Genomic DNA, 17,871 nt, shown 5'->3' with positions numbered 1-17,871 from the left:
TTGGTAGACAGCTGTAATTATTCTGGTGTTTTGTTTGGCAAGGATATTGAGGGCCATAGCAGAATCGTTAGTCAGAAGTTCTAGTACTGCTTGTAGGCGAATGATGCGATTTAACATGTATATTGGGGTTCTATATCCATAGGAGCCATCTTCAGCCCATGTGGCAGGGCCGTAGTATTGTACAATTCGTTCAGGAGGCCACTCCTGATCTTTCCAATCACCAATAGAAACTTTAGGACTTCTGCGACGCTTGTTTGGCTTCATAGGGCTGTAGACAGGTACTCCTAATGTTTCACCCGCTGTGATTGGTAAGAGAAAGAAACTTGGTCGTATGGTGGCCAGGAAACAGGTGCCATACCAGTTGAGTGGTAGCAATTCATATGCCCGGCGGCCACAAACGAAGTAGTAGCCGTCTGGTGCAGCGAAGAGGGTAGTTGGCACCCCAGCAGCAGTCCACGTTTTGTTGAGGATTTTGTCAGTCCACATGGTAGTGGGCATTGTCAAATTCTCAGTTTGCCACCAGGTTTGTTTGGTTAGGTTAGCAGTAAGCACCCCAGTACATGGGGAATTACCAACAGAGGTAGTATATACTCGAGAATGTTGTCGAGATATGCAATGTCTGCCAATGACATCCGTCTGGAGAGCCCATTCATATGGGTGTGGTTTCCGTTTGTAAGTTATAGTCGTGTTCAATTGATTGAGATCGGTTTGGAAGACCTCTTTGGCTTCCCATGGCCATTGTTCTCCGGTGTTCCAAGCAGATCGGATTCGCCTGAGAATTCCCAAATCATACAGTCTCTGCAGGTATACTTCAATTCCTTCTCTGGCCATATATGGAATGGGGTATTGAGGTTGATTAATCACCTGTGCATTCTGCTTCATCTCTATCCATATGGGGGTAGCGTCGATAGCTATTCCTCCCGGGTTCTGCTCGGACCATACTTGGGGCACACTATCCATCAGTTGTCTGCGTTGTTCGTTAAGAGGGGCGTCCCCTTCATATCGATGCAGAGTGATTTGTTCAAGGACGGGGAGATGTAGTCTCCATTCCTCTTGTAGTGGACATATAAGGGAAACTGGACTATTGGCAAAGGATGCCTTGATTTCACCGGTAGGTTCGAACTGCAAGGTAGCCCTTAATTTACATAGGAGGTCTCTTCCTATGAGAGGTACTGGGCACCCTGGCACGTAGAGGAATTGATGGGACACTAATTGTCCTCCTATTGTAACCTGCCGTTTCTGAAGGAAGGGAGCAGTTAGTGGTTTTCCGGAAGCCCCGACTATAGATATGTTTTTTGAAGTAGGCGTGGTGATGGCTGTGGTCATCACAGATCGTTGAGCCCCCGTATCCAACAGCCCTTTGAACGTTTCAGCCCCCACTTTTATCTCCACTAGGGGGTCTATGGGAAGAGTTCCCCTATCTAGTCATGCTTCACTATCCTCGCCGGAAGTTTCACCTACAGTCATCTGCCATTCCGTTTCTTTAGATTTGGGCGGCGTATATTCTTCCTGCTTTGCTTGCAGGGGCACCGGACACTCAGACTTCCAATGCCCTTCTTGTTTACAATATGCGCATTGGTTGGTTCCCAATGGCATTCTTCCACCTCTAACCAATCCTCCTCTATTCGCTCGTCCTCTTGGCAGCCCTCTTGAGGGTGGTCTGCCTCTTCCTCGGAATCCGGGATACCCGTGATACTGCCTAGACGGGTTCCCGAAATTAGTTTCTTCCAACGCTGCGGCTAACAAACTAACACGTTCTCTTAACTTTCTAGTTTCTTTCTTTTCCTTGCTGTCTCCATCCGGTTCTCGGTTTACATACACTTTATCAGCCATTACTTTTAATTGGCTGATATTCATGCCCTCGAACCCTTCCTGCTTTTGCAACTTCCGGCGAATGTCTGGGCAGGACTGGCTAACGAAGCTCATCACTATGATGGATTGATATTTGGGATCCTCTGGATCAAACGGGCTGTATTGACGGTACGCGTCCATTAATCGCTCCAGAAAGTTTCCGGGGGACTCATCTCTCTTCTGCACCACGTCTTGGACTTTTCCCATGTTTACAACTTTCTGCTTCCCTTTCTTTAAAGCTTCAAGAAATGCGGTCTGATAGGCGGTAATGCGCACCCGCCCTGCCGCGGTCTGGAAATCCCAGTTAGGATCCGCAGTCGGGGCTAAGTCTCTTACTACGTCTTCGGGACGTCCGTCTGATCCGGCTCCTAATCGAGCTGCCTCTTCCATGTTTAATTGTATCTGTCGGCGTTCTTCAGTGGTGAAAAGAATGGAGGCTAGGTGCCGAATGTCAGCCCAGTTAGGATTATGGGCGGCGAAAATGCCTCGTAAAAAGTCTATCATCTGTTCTGGTTTTTCAGCGTATGATGGTCCCAGCTGTTTCCAATTAAAAAGATCGCTGGATGTGAAAGGTATGTAGGTAAATAATCTTATTGTTTGCGTAGTACGATGCTCGTTTTCTTCAGTTGGGACTACAGGAACAACAGTTGATGTTTCCCTGATTGGTAATTGCAAACTAGCTGCGGCTTGGGTCTTACTGCGAGTTCCGTCTGACACGGATGACTCGCCGCCGCCTTCTTCCTTCGCGATCGCCGTTTCGGGTCGTTCTTCATAAGCTAGTGCCATTCTTGGATCAGCTTGCGCATTGGAGGGAACTGGGGGGCTTGGTGGCGTGGGATATGTGGGGGGATAACTAGGGGCATATGGCGGCGGCAAAATATTTTCAGCGTCGGGCAATGCTGCGGGCGGCAGGGGTTTAATTTTTTTTTCTGGAGTCCGTGGATTCCCTTGTACTACAAATATGGCCGCCTCAGATGACGCATGCTCTGTAGGGTCCAATATGGCCGCCTTGCCCTTTCTCTTCCGGTTTGGGGATTTCCGGTCTCCCATCTTACATGCTTGAGTCACCATTACGAGGGCGGCTCCCTCCACTAGTTTCCTTGCCCATGATGGAGGATTTTCAATAACTGCGATCCATGCGGTTATGTATGGTATATCCTCAGGGCAACCCGGGTTTCCTTCTCGTATGACTATTTTATGGACCCGTGTGGCCGTTTGGAAATTAAAAGTTCCTGTTGGAGGCCAATTTACACAGAAACCGGGCCATTTATGGGTGCATCGTTGAATCATTCTGGGTTTTGTACATTTATGTTCATCGAACACTTCGCTATAGTGTTCCGTCATGACTTTTAACGGAGTCGACCCGCTCCCTCCCATCAGGATAGAATTCACAGACAAGGGAGGGAAAGGAAAACGGATAGGTAAGGGGTCCTTATCCGTTAGACACAAAAGGGTCACACTTGCCCCGACTAGAACGCGGTCGCCCGGTCTAGAACTGCGAGGCCATTCACTCTCTTTCACACAACAAGAAACCTATTCCCACTATCGTATACGTTTACTTATTATTTCCATACATATCATCCGCGTGGTCTTCGGAATGTAATTCCTACTAACACACTGCGTGGGGTGTGATCAAGGCCCCCTCGGTCCGCCAGAAAAAGACCGGGCTATTTCCTTTGCTAGCTAGTCTTTACTTATTTCCATATACCCATAATACTCGCCTGCAGGGGTCTTCCGATCGTCGTGGAAGCCTTCTTCCCGGATCATCAACCCAGAGGTCCCGGCAGAATTTCTGTGGAACGATCCCCTCAGAAACCTGATCGCTGAACTCAGCGGTGGCCACTCACCAGGTATGTCTGGGGGACTGCTCCGCCACCAAACTACCGGACCTTCTGGAGAGCTAAAATAGCGTCTCCGGTACCTCCTGGCTGGCTCGCCAAATGTAACCGTCTCTTTTTAGTCAGTAAGGAGGTCCAGACAACTGATCCGTAAAGATAGACTTTTATTGCCAGCAAGATGCAGCTAAGACAACGGCTTAGTACAACTGCATGCCACGCCCCCCTTCGGAGCAAACCTTTATACACTTTACAGTTCTTATCTTTCACACATGCGTTCTGGTTTTGCTGATCAAACATTTTACAAACTGCTGAACAAGCAATAGCTAGCGTGGTTTCTAGTAGGTGTAGCTTATGATCAGACTATTGTTTCGTCATTTAATTGACGGGTTAGACATTTGCGACGGCGTTCGTATTAATACAATACAAAATATGAATCCAAAATGGAGTCACGTTCACTAAACGTTAGTGCGTAAGTACGTCATTACGTATTAGGTTCCGTTTGCGTTGCAAATGTTAGTAAATCAAGATGGCTGTGCGTTTCACTGCAGCATGATGAGACGAGAGGCGTCACAGCTGTGCAGTCTTCAGGGGTTCATGGAATCGAACTCCTTCAATACCATGGCCCTAAATACTCACAAGATGGTAGCCTGGGATTGTGAGACCACGAGCGCTTAAAGTTGTAAGTAAGCCCTTCCCCCAAAAGCTGCCAAAAACCCAGGGGTCTCCACAGATCCCTTGGAGATGAGCACATAAAAAAGTACATTTAAAAGCAATTTAAGGCTGGTCCTGATCTCGCCCTTCTATCCCCATCCCTCCCCTTTACTACAAAAATCCATCCCCCAGAGGCAGGGAGCCCTCCCCCCCTAATCTAGCACACCTTCTTCACCCTTCCCTTATTCACAATTTAAGCCCTGGTGGTCCAGCGGGGGGCCCAGTGCACTCCCTAGGCTCTAGGCCCGGCAGCAGACATTTTTCAAAATGGTGCTGCCCAGCCTTTGCCTCATCACATGATGGGATGAAAACCGGGCAGTGCCATTTTGGCAACTTTAAGCAGTGGCCCTGGTAGCATCAGGTTGTGCGTTGGCATCCCAAAGTTCCTGGGGAAAGTTAACCACAACTCTTGCGTTGTCGCTAATTTCAGGTGAAACATCATGGCTTGCTTAAAAATTTACAAGCCACAGTATTTGATTTGTATTGTTTAGGGCAATAATGAGCTCATTATAATATGTGCAGTGCTGGGGCTAAAATAAAGCAAGGTATTTCAAATACCTCGGGTTATCCCCACATTAGGTAAATGGCCTAAAGCGGCCTAGAGCCCCTTAGATTATAAGCCCTTTGGTGATAGGCAAATACCTACAGTACCTTAATGTAATCTGCTTTGAAGTGCCTGAAAGGTGAAATATAAATCAAATAATTAACCAACACTGAATTTATTTTATGAGTAATTTTACTGGTTTTTATTGTAATGATTTATTTTCAGTTTGTTTTATGTTCCTATGAATGTTTATTTGTTATCTGCATTGAAAAATCATTTAATAATGCAGAATATAAGATCAAATAAAAAAATAAATAAAAGCATACTATGTGTTACAAGAGGGACACAGTTTTCTATGGTACTTCAGTTCGCTTTAAAAATTCCTGGGTTGTGCCATTATGCTCTTGAGCAGGTGGAACTTTCCACATATATATTTCTATACATACTTTCGGTAATCAAAAGTATGCACATAAATGCTTTCCAGCCCCACCTCTGTCTCTGGAACACCTACTGTGAGTGCAGGGAAAAGTACAGGCATAATCCAGTTACATGCTTATGTCTTCCTGCACAACTCCCCAGATACTTTTCAAAAGATGATTTACATGCATGGGGCTCTTGTGCACAAATCCTTTTGAAAATTGCACCCATACTGCCCACACAGATACAGTTAATGATTTATGGTATATAATGGAACAGGGAGAACAGTCATTGAGGGATGGAAGCCTGAGCAGAGTCAATGGGATAGATTACTATTATTGAATATATATATATGTTTAGAAATTCAATAATAAATATTGGGGTAGATTTTAAAACACCTATGCATGCCAGGGCTAAAGCTTCGGGATGCGCGTATGTCCCAGGGCTTCGAAAAAAGGGGCGGGGCAGAGCCAGAGGTCCCCAGCACAGCGGCCATTTGCGCTCGCAACCTGCGCCTGCCCCAAGGCAGGCGCAAACAGTAAGTTAAAGGAATGGGGGAGGGTTAGAATAGGGCAAGGGGGCAGGAAGGTTAGGGAAAGGGGTAAGAAGGATAGAGTAGGGAGAAGGGAAGTTCCCTCACAGGCTGCTCCTAAATTGGAGCGGCCTGGGAGGGAATGGGTAAAGGCTGCGGGCATTGGCGCGCTCAAGATGCACTAGTGTGCACCCCCTTGCACGCGCCGACCCCCAATTTTATAACATGCGCACACCTGCGCGCGCTTGTTATAATATCGGGCATCTATGTGTGCGTGCCAGGCAGTGCACGCACATGGATGCCTGCGCGCAAGTTCTCAAAATCTACCCGTTTATTTGTAATTTATGGTTGGAGATGCGTAAGCTTCTTTAAAAAAGATTTGTAAATAATTTAAGACATTTAGGGAAACATACTCCCTATTTACTGTTCTTTCCCCGTACCACAGCTCTCTCTTTCCTTCTCCTTTCTCCTGCTGTGATGCTCTTTCCTCCCTCAATGCCTCAGCTTGTTGCTGAGACAAAGAGGGAGGAGAAAGCATCAACAACATCCCTGCTCTGATGCTGTGGATCTCCACCACATCTCTTCCAGCTCCTGCTGATATAAGAACATAAGAAGAACTCTCACATCCTCTCCACCGACGCCCTCTCCTGCACCCCGTCCCCTGGTCCTACCATGCACTTGTAGCAACCTCCCTATCACACTAACAAAAAAATTATACAATTCAGAAAACCATGCAGCAGAGGCGAACTTATCACCTCCCTCTCCAACGTCCTGGAAAAACTTGATCTCACTGACACTGAAGCGGCACTCTTGCTTGGAATGAGATCACCATTAACATTGACGATACCACGAAAGTACTAAACACCTCCATCAACCCAAAAAAACCCTGGTATACACCAGAACTCAAAAAAACTTAAACATGCCTTGAGATGCCAGGAAAAGAAATGGAGCCAAGACCCCTCCCCATCCCAATTGGCAAATTACAAATCCGCCTTACATATATACCGTACAACCATCCTTAAAACAAAAAAAGACTTCTACGCCATTAGAATCCATGACTTACAATACAATGCTAAAGCCCTCTTCACATACGTTGCTGAGCTCACCAAAATTGCCACCCCCCCATGCCTGATGAAGACACCCAAACCAAATATGATAACCTCGCACTCTACTTCTGCGACAAAATCTCTAAACTCATACAACGCTTTCCTTCCACATCCCAGCCCACTACACCCCTCACAATAACCCCCCACACCACACTTAACACCATTGAACCGACCTCATCCTCTGAGACAGAAGCTATACTAAAGAAAATGAAACCAGCACGGCACCCATCTGATACCATCCCACTAAATCTCTCTTGTCCATCCCCAGTATAATAGCCAAACCCATCGCTATCATTAACTGCTCCCTTACCCTTGGAAATGTACCGTCGCCCTTAAAGCAAGCCACCATGAAACCCCTACTCAAAAAAACTTAATCTTGACCCTACTGATCCCTCTAACTTCCAACCCATCTCAAACCTAGCCTTCTTGGCTAAAGTACTTGAAAAAGTAGTTAACACCCAGCTTTCAGACCACCTTGAAAAACATAATATCCTATTCCCGTCACAATTCGGCTTCCGCAGATTCTTCAATACCGAGACACTCCTACTATCCCTCACTGACACCATTCTAAAAGGTTTCGACAAAGGCCAATCATATTTACTTGGCCTACTTGACATATCCTCTGCCTTTGACACTGTAAACCACAACATTCTATTAACCTGTCACAAAGAAACTGGAATATCTGGAACCCCCCTCCACTGGTTTGAATCATATCTAACCAATAGACTTTACAAGGTTAGAATAGATGACACTGAATCTAAACCTCTACACCTTTCCAGGGGTGTTCCTCAAGGCTCCTCCCTCTCCTCTACCCTCTTCAATATCTACTTGCTGCCACTCTGCCAACTTCTTTCCGATTTAGGCCTCTCTCACTTTATTTATGCGGACGACGTACAAATATTCATCTCCATCACAGACTCCTTAGCCAACACTCTTAAAACCTGGGAAAACGCCCTATCATCAATCAATAACCTCCTCACCAGCCTGAACCAAAATGGAACTTATTATCATCTCGCCATCCCATAACCCTATAAGTGCCCTGCCCCAAGCAATTACATTCTCATAGCAAGTACGAGACCTCGGTGTCACCATAGATAATCACCTCAACCTAAAAAGATTTATTGGCTCGACGATGAAAGAATGCTATTTTAAACTTAACACCCTTAAGAAACTCAGACCACTCCTCCACCATAACGACTTCCGCACTGTACTGCAAGCCACAATACTCTCCAAAATAGATTATTGTAACTCCCTACTCCTCGGTCTCCCCAAAGCTTCTATTAAACCGCTACAAATGCTTCAAAACTCCGCTGCCAGAAAATTACAAATACCCGCAAAAAAAACCATATCACATCCATCCTCAGAGATCTTCTCTGGCTCCCCATCTCCTACCGTATCATCTACAAAACACTCACCATCTTACAAAAAACTCTTCACAACCAGAACATGCGCTGGTTAAATGACTCCATATAATTCCACACCGCCAACAGACCAACCAGATCCTCCTATAAAGGCACTTTATGCATTCCCTCCCCTAAGCTTTCCCACCTTAACACCACAAAAGAACGTGCTCTATCCATTGCAAGTCCATCAACCTGGAATTCCATGCTTTCCGATCTCTGACAAGAACAGTGCACCCAGAAATTTAAGAAAAAACTCAAAACCTGTCTCTTCAAACAAGTTTACCCTTAACCCTTCTTACCTCATTCTCAATACATATTTTGATGCCCATTCCATTTTTTTAGCCCAATCCATTGTTTATGCCCTTCCATTGTTCTTGCCCGCGCCATTGTTTTGTAACTTCGCAACTGGTTTCTTCATTCTCTGTTTTCATATTGCCATGTTCTCATATTATTTTATTGCGTTTACCCTATCTCTTGAAATTCTTTAACTCTTTTGTTAACATTGCTCCAGTTTTATGTAACTCTTTTTCCTGTTAACACTGTTCTGTGTAAACCGGCATGATGTACCTACGAATGTCGGTAGATAAAAACCGTAAATAAATAAATAAATAAATAAATAAATAAATAAGAACATAAGATATGCCATATTGGGTCAGACCAAGGGTCCATCAAGCCCTGTATCCTGTCTCCAACAATGGCCAATCCAAGTCACAAGTACCTAGCAAGTACCCAAACATTAAATAAATCCCTTGCTACTAAGGCTGGAAAAAATCAGTGGCTATTCCCTATTGATTAATAGCATTTTATGGACTTCTCTTCCAGGAACATATCCAACCCATTTTTAAACTCAGCTATACTAGCTGCCTTAACCACATCTTCTGGCAAAGAATTCCAGAGCTTAATTGCACGTTGAGTGAAAATGAATTTTCTAGTTTGTTTTAAATGTGCTACTTGCTAACTTCATGGAGTACCCCATAGTCTTTGTATTATCTGAAAGGGTAAATAACTGTTTCACATTTACCCATTCAAGTCCTTTTATGATTTTGTAGACCTCTATCATATCCCCCCTCAGCTGTTTCTTCTCCAAGCTGAACAGACCTAACCTCTTTAATCTTTCCTCATAGGAGAGCCGTTCCATTGCCTTTATCATTTTGGTCGCCTTTTTCTGTGCTTTCTCCAGCACAACTATATCATTTTTGAGATGCGGCGACCAGAACTGCACACAGTATTCAAGATGCAATCTAACCATTGAGTGATACAGAGGCATTATGACATCCTCTATTTTATTTGCCATTCCATTCCTAATTCTTAACATTCTGTGTCCTTTTTTGGCCACTATAGCACCCTGAGCCAGTGATTTCAATATAATATCAGCTATGACACCAGGATCTTTTTCTTGGGTGGTAACTCCTAAAATGGAACCTAACATCGTGTAGCTATAGCATGGGTTATTTTTTTCCTAATTGCATCACCTTGCACTTCTCCACATTAAATTTCATCTATTGTATGGACGCCCAATCTTCCAGCCTCGTAAGGTCCTCCTGCAATTTATCACAATCCACTTGTGATTTAACTATGCTGAATAATTTTGTGTCATCTGCAAATCTGATTACCTCACTCGTCTCTAAAATGTAATTCCCTTGTAAAAGAGGGAGATAGTCCACCCTGTAGTAGATTAGAATGCAGTTGCACTAAAGTGCAAATGTGATATATATGGATAAATGGCAAATAGTGTACATAATTGTGTTTGACAATTTTTTCATGTGCTGTTTACCATTTTGCTGCCCATTGTTTTGTTTGCAAAACCATTCAAAAAAAGTATCAAAATCACTAATGAGCTGAAGTACTGTATATACAAATCAGCTCATTAGTGATTTTGCAATAGCAAAATTTATGTTGAAAAATCGCAAAACCTAATTTTAATGAGTATCTTTTTCAATGGAAGGGAAATTGTAGAACTAGGGGCTCTAAGTGGGAAGACTCAAGAACAACATCAGGAAATCTTTTTTTATAGAAAGTGTGATGGATTTCTAGAAGGCCCTTTCAGGGGACATGATAGAGATAAAAATGGTTAAAAAAAATGTAAAAAGTACGAGATAAGCACAGAGGATCCATAGTGGAAAAAAGATGGAAATGAAATATATTGGGGTAACCTGCACAGAGCAGCAGTTACAATTCACAACAGCATGTGGTATGATTGCATCCAGGCTCCATTAAAATGTAGAGTTAACCTGCACAGAACAGCAGTTAAAAATCCTCAACAATAGTACAATTGCATCAGGACTCAAGGAGAGCATGGGGTAGTCAATACTGTGAAGGATTTTAGCCATGCTTAAGGCAGATATGAGAGGAGACTGAGGGATCAAGTGGAACATCAACAGGAGAGTTGGTGTTGGGTTGCAATCAAAAAAGTTGAATCTCAACTGGGCAGATTGGGTGGGCCGTTTTGGTCTTTGTTACTATATTTGATCCATGCTTTCCTTGACAATTTTACCTGAATGATACAGCTGCTCTTGCATTTGAAGCACAGAGTCCATGATATTCCTTCCATAGACTGATTGTTCCTCCAATTTTTCTTTGATAATGTCTAGGATTCATTGAGATCACGTCCCATATAATAGCTCCAAATGAGCAAATCCTATAAAGCTCTTAGAGACCTCCTGGCCAGCAGTAAAGAGGAAAAAGGGCAACAGGCAATCCCAGTCTTTTCTATCTGTTGTAACCATTCTAAGCGTATTTTACAGTTTTATTAATTCACTCAACAAGTGGTTTGTGAGTGGTATACAGTGCTGATGAACAAAGTGATTCCTAATTGGTTCTAGATTTTCCTTGTAACTCTCAAAATAAATGAAGTTTCCTAGTCAATTTGGAACCCAGCTACACTAACTGCACCAACCACATCCTCTGGCAACAAATTCCAGAGCTTAATTGTGCATTGAGTGAAAAAGAATTTTCTTCGATTAGTCTTAAATGTGCTACTTGCTAACTTCATGGAATGCCCACTAGTTCTTCTATTATCTGAAAGCGTAAATAACAATGTTTTTCTCAAGAGGGGTTCCGCTATCAAGGGGGAGAGGTGTAGCCACAATAGTGGGCCCCTCCCCTGAAAAACATTGCAGCTCTATTATCGCATAAGAACATAAGATATGCCATACCCTATCCTGTTTCCAACAGTGGCCAATTCAAGTCACAAGTACCTGGCAAGTACCCAAACATTAAATAAATCTCAACCTAGTATTTCTTATTAATTAATAGCAGTTTGTTTTTTTCCTCTAGGAACTTATCCAAACCTTTTTTAAACTAGTTAGACCAACTGCTGTAACCACATCTTCTGGCAATGAATTCCAGAGCTTAACTATGCGCTGAGTGGAAAATAATTTTCTTTGATTTGTTTTAAATGAGCTACTTGCTAACTTCATGGAGTGCCCCCTAGTCCTTCTATTATCTGACTGTTGGGCCGATACAGTAAAATCGCAGGAGAGGTATTAGGTATTCCCTTATAGGGAATACCTAATAGGGCCAATAAGGGGTAAAGCTAGCATGTCCAAAACATCTGTTGAAAAAATTTGAGGCCTTTAGCAATGTTTTAGATTTTAAATTAAATTTTAAAAAATCAGTGGCGATGGCCACACCTAGTTTACTTCAAAGTTGGTGGAATGGAAACTTTCCATTTTGGTGGGCAAATGGTGCTTTCACATATTTAGGGTTCCATATCCCAGACAATTTGGATTCACTTTATAAATCAAATGTTTCTCCCTTGTTGAAGCTGACAAGCTGAAATTCCACAACAGGCATAGTTTACCAATTACCTTAGTGGGGCGCATTGATTTGTTTAAGATGGTGTTGTTTCCAAAGTGGTCATATGTGCTTCACATTATCCTAATTCTTCTTTTGAGGAAAGATCTCAAGAGTGTGGATTTACTTCTCTCAAAGATTTGTGGAAATGCACGTGATCTCCCTGAAATAATTAAGAAATAGTTGGGAACAGGGTGGTTTGGCCTTGCCGGATCTAAAGACTTATAACAATGCATGTCTTGCCAGAATTCTTAGGGATTGGATTTTCTGTAACTCAATTTATGCTAATGTCCAGTTAGAGAGTGCGATGGTGGCCCCTTTGTCCTTGAATTTTGTGCTACATGCTAAGGGGAATAAATTGTCAAAGAGTGTTTGTAATAACGTGCTGTTGGTTCCTCTTAGAAATACCTGAAAGAGAATTGTTGAAGCATATGGCATTGGCTCGGAGACCTCCCCTTTTTTATTACCATGGATAGGCATATCCATGGTAATTCAGATTTTGTATCAGGAAATCAAATCAAACCTTTTTTCAAATGAACTAAGGCAGGGATTACTCTATTGAAACATGTAATGGGGGACAAGGAAGGAATGGTATCATTCCTTCAGTTAAAGGAACAGTATGATTTAGATAACGAGGTTTATTTTGCATATTTACAATTGAAGCATTACCTCCATTCCTTAAACAAAAATTATCTTAGTTTTCATTTGATCTTGAAGTTGGAGAATTTCTTTTTCTGGGAGGAAGTGGAGAAGGCATCAGTTTCTTGATTGTATAAAGCCTTTCAAACCTGGATGAGAATAATCCATGCATTATTTGGCAACTTTGTGGTGCAGGAATATGCCCAATTCTTGTCCTGCTGATAGATTAATACAGTGTTTCAAGAGACTTACAGACCTTTCAGGAAAAATAGGCCTTAGAGCTTATGTTACTCCTGTGAGGGCATATAAAGTGTACCTCACAGATAAGCTATGTGTGTGGGAAGTGTCAAACCTCTCCTGGTTCAATAACTCAGGTTTTTTGGTCTTGACCCCCAGTTAATCGATTTTAGCAAAAGATCACCAGCTTTCTTGGTACTATGTGGGGTCATTCTGTTAATTGCACAGTTGATTTGTTATTGTTTAACAGTATCTCAGTTCGATCACTTGGGGATATAGGGGGAAAACTGTGGGTCAGGAAGGCCTTCATATTGGGGAAAAAATGTATATTGCTGGTATAGAGAGAGAAAACACCTCCTTTCTTCAGGCAATGGTGTAATTCATTCCAAAATATGATGCAGATGGGGAATTTAGTGAGTAAAGATGACTTTGTGCAACAGAGAACCTTCCTTACTACATGGAACAACTATATTCAAAGTCTTCTCCGCGTGCCCATAGTCTGGTTCTGAAATGTTAACACATGTTCGCTTTTGGCACTTCAGCCCTATGTTTTCATGCTCAAGAAGATGGTCTGGTTGCTTCATGAGGGGAGGGGTGGTAAGGGAAGTGGTCTGGGACAATTAAACTATGAAAAATGTTACAGCTGAGCGCTTATCTTGTTGGCTTCAGGTGCATCAGAAACCAATGTACTCTGAAATGTTTATTTCATTTTTATTGTACTTATGTGGCATCCCCCTCTGGTAATATAGGGAAATCCTGCCATGAAGAGGGGGGGGGGGGGGGAAGTGTCTATAACAGAAACCCCTCACCTGTACCTATGACTGAGGGGCAAAATGGGGGTGCAGAGTCTTTGAATAACATTGAGAGAGATGAGCCCCATGCCCACTAAATAGTTTCCTCTCACACCCTACACCCTGGGGCAGGTTACCGCTAGTAAAATCACCACTGAAAATATGCAGTCACCATACAGAGAAAACAGTGAATACATCTTTACTAGTGAATAGTGAGCAAAACAGGAGGTGGTAGAAAAACAATGTGGTTAACCAGTATGACATAACAGGTAACTGGCAACACTATAAAGCTGTGAGGGTTGTAATCTGTGGGTTGCCCCAGGAATGAGCAGCCTAATCCTAGGAGAGTCAAATCCAGGCCACTGATGGTAGATGGAATTCAGCCTAAGCGAGCTACCTTCCCTGCTGGTGGCGGCAAGGCACGAGAAACAGGGGTAGCCGCCAACATGAACAAGGACTGAGAAACCAGGCACAGACTAAGGAGCAGGAACTAACCAGAATTCCAGGAACCCAGGAAAAAGAACAAGCAGGAGTGCTGAATGTGGAAACTGAATGTAGAAGCCAATAATATTGACGTCTTCTGGAAACAGAAGTGGAGCCAGAGTACAAGGACCGGGAAGGTAGGACCAAGCTCTGGCAACATTGTTGAGACAGCCTCAATATGAGCACAAGCCTATACAGTAAACAAGATGGCTGCCAGGGGAAAGTGAAGAGTGCACAGCAGGGAGGACTAGACAGATTGTCAAGTGGCCCACAGCACCACCTGCAGGCTGGAGAAGCACTCAGCAATGAATCCTTCCAAATGCAAATATATGGTGCTAGGAATAATAATGCAGGCACCATGCAACTCTAGCATCCATAAGCCCTGTATGAAGTAATTTCAACATTGTAACCAACATAGCTGTACCCATAAAACTGGTTTCTCCTTGAGTACTCAGAAAACTAATTCCCCAGTCACAGTCTATAAATGTGCACACCACTCATCAGGCCCCTTGCAGATTGATGTAACACATATAGAAAGAAAATCCAATGAGTATTTAAGTGTGAAATGGCTTTCTCCCTGAGCTGGCTCAAAGGTTTCAACTTTCCTCATCTTGGGGCAGGTTTTGAGCCCCAAATTTTCCAGGAGTCCCAGGCAACAAGAGTTTTCTCTGATCAATCCTGCACAGTAAGCAGTATTCACTGCACCCACAAGCAGAAGTCTGCATTCCACCTAGGCTGGACTGCTGCCACTGTACAGTGATAGGGAAATAAAAGATAAAAAACTTCCCCTCCTCTTTTTCTGAATGTTTTTTGTAAACTCTATGGGGTAGATTTTTAAAGAAGCGCACGGGGGGTACATTTATGTGCACTACCCGGCGCGCACAAATGTACATCCGATTTTATAACATGCAGTTCTGCGCATGCTTCAGTCTTTTAAAGAGAAAAGCACAGTTATGTAGTGCGCTACTCATTAAAATTGGTTCTGTGAAAAGTAGCGTTTAATATTACATGTGCTGTATTATTAGGCATATTAGCTCCATAGGTTGCTTTTAAAACATGATTAAAGTTGCTGTTTGAAGTTATATCATGCATTTTACCAGAGATAACCTTTCCCTTTCATTAACCATGGATTTTTGAAAATGAAAGTTGAATACAAGAGCCACTGTTGAATAAAATGCCCACATAGCACCATATGAAGGGGGAACAAGTTTTACTCTTTAAATGAAGGAGATGTATTTCTGATTTTTCTTATTGAGTTCCCTGAGAAAAGCAGGACTATGTCTTCAGGAATGCAGCTCAGCTTGGCCCACTGACATGGTACCAAACATTCACTCTATATTTGAAGGAACTTGTTTGTGATGGCCTTTCATTTTTAGTTGCATGTTTTGAAACTTTAGAAGTTTGGCTGTTCAGGGTTTGATTCACCCAAATCTGTAACTTGTAAAAACGTCTTGCAATAACTTTTTCAGCACCTTCAGCTATGACTGTGGGCAGTGTGGAGGTCATTACTGGAGCATTAGTTGAGGCTTCCCTCCCCCCGCCCCCCCCCCCCCCCCCCCCCCGTATCTTGTATACTAGCAAATATTTTCATTTCGCTATAGCTCCGGAGCATCTGCTTTTACAACTCTTGCCGTTCAATATTTTTTCCGCTATTCCCTCTCTAGAGACAAAAAAGAATTTGAGTGAATGGAACCTTTCATGATTTTCTTCCAAATGTGGCAGAACCGAATGCCCTGATTATGTTAAATTGTGAAGTTAACCAGTGATGAATTTTTTTTTAGAGACTTTTTACAATGACTGTGCTTGATTTATTGTTTTTCTGCAGATGTTACATCACATTGACCCAGTCTCTTCACTTGACTATGAGTGGTGCACTCTCAGGCCCGGCTGGGACAGGAAAAACAGAAACAACCAAAGACTTGGGTCGCTCTTTGGGAATTATGGTGTATGTTTTCAACTGTTCGGAACAAATGGACTACAAGGTATTTCACCTGAGCAATGTAGAAATTCATTAGGATTATATCAATAAATTAATTGTCTGAATTTTGTGGCAGGGTAAGTTCTGGATTTCTGATCTGTTATGGCTCAGTGAAAAAGAAAGAAAAACTGGTCTGTGCATGTGACACTGTATAGTGAGTTTTAACAGCGCTAAACATTAGCACCATAAAATATTACAATCTTAGAGGCAAATTTTAAAAGGGTATCGGCATAAGTCCCGATTTTAAAAGCGGCAAACGCAGTGCGCGTTGGGCTGTTACCTGCACACATTTACTTCTGCTCATTATTGAGTGTAAGTATGGAAAAAAAACCAAAACTCATTATAGCCGAAAAACGGACTAGGTGAGGGGTCTGGGTAAACTGGGGGGAGTTTAGGCTGAAGACTTGATGATCTAGAGATATACTGGGCAAACTGGTGGACTAAATGGTCAAAGTGGTTATTTTCTTCACGTGCACGTGTTTTAAAATGTGCTGACTTGCTACGGAAAGATACGCGAATAATGTTTCCTCGGGTAACCGCCTTAAAATTAGGAGCACACGTATGTGCGCTAGGCGTATTTTATATTATACGCACACACTCGCGTGGCTGATTTAAAATTCCAGCGTATGTGAGTGCGCACATGCTTGCTTCAAAGTGGTCATCTTAGTCTGTCAGGTCAGCTTGAGGAATTAATTTAATTATAAACATAGAAGATGTCAGCAGATAAAAACCACATACTCCACCTAGTCTGCCCATTTATACCTGCCTTCTGTGCCTGCCACAAATTCTGTTCTTTGAACTTCTCTCTCCTTTGCCCTCTCATTAAGATCCCTTTTGTGTCTGGCCCATTTCTGGTCACTTATAATAATAATGAACATGTCTAGATTGCTTGGCAAAACAAATTGGTCTTGATTTTTTTTTTAATTTGGAGGAATATGAAAAGTTATGTAGTGCTGGCCTGAACATCTTTTTTTCAGCATAGGAAAAAATGTCCTGAGCTTAATATTTCCATATATTCTGTCATTTATGTGATACAGGAATTTATGAAAAAGGAGGCCATTGTGTTTAGAATCCTTTGCTTGAATTACTGCTTTGAAATTATTGGAAATCTAAACCAGGGGTCCCCAAATTTGGCCTTCAAGGGCTGCCACCCAATCAGATTTTCAGGATTGCCACAATGAATATGCATGAAATATATTTGCATGCATTGATTCAAATAAATCTTGTGCATATTCATTGTGGAAATTCTGAAAACCCAGTTGGGTTGTTGCCTTTGAAGACCAAGTTTGGAGACTCCTGGTTTAGACTATAACAATGTGAAAACTATTCCTCATGCAGTCCTTCTCGCTACTGCTAGATCATTGACGGTGCTGTTGAAACACAGGCCGGGGGCACTTGGCTGTTAAACACCAGCCACCTATACTGAGCAAAACAGAGAGTATGCACATGTGTAGCTGTAGCACTGGCATTAATCCAACCTTGTGGAAAGGGAAAACAATGATGAAAGGAACCACCCTTGAAGACAGGGGTATCTTGGTCCTAGTCC

The 17,871-nt window shown here is 42.8% G+C and overlaps 1 protein-coding gene across 1 annotated transcript in view; it reads left to right on the top strand.

Annotated features, from left to right (window-relative positions):
• LOC115093684 (dynein heavy chain 11, axonemal-like) overlaps positions 1-17,871 on the top strand; it is a 586,171-nt gene that overhangs the window by 88,128 nt on the left and 480,172 nt on the right. The window contains exon 16 of the mRNA XM_029605802.1: positions 16,173-16,329. Coding sequence (XP_029461662.1) covers positions 16,173-16,329 — 157 coding nt within the window. The remainder of the gene's footprint in view (positions 1-16,172; positions 16,330-17,871) is intronic.

Source organism: Rhinatrema bivittatum, chromosome 6 (genome assembly GCF_901001135.1).
Source record: "Rhinatrema bivittatum chromosome 6, aRhiBiv1.1, whole genome shotgun sequence".
Lineage (NCBI taxonomy): Eukaryota > Metazoa > Chordata > Amphibia > Gymnophiona > Rhinatrematidae > Rhinatrema > Rhinatrema bivittatum.
This window is presented reverse-complemented; position numbering and strand designations above follow the sequence as displayed.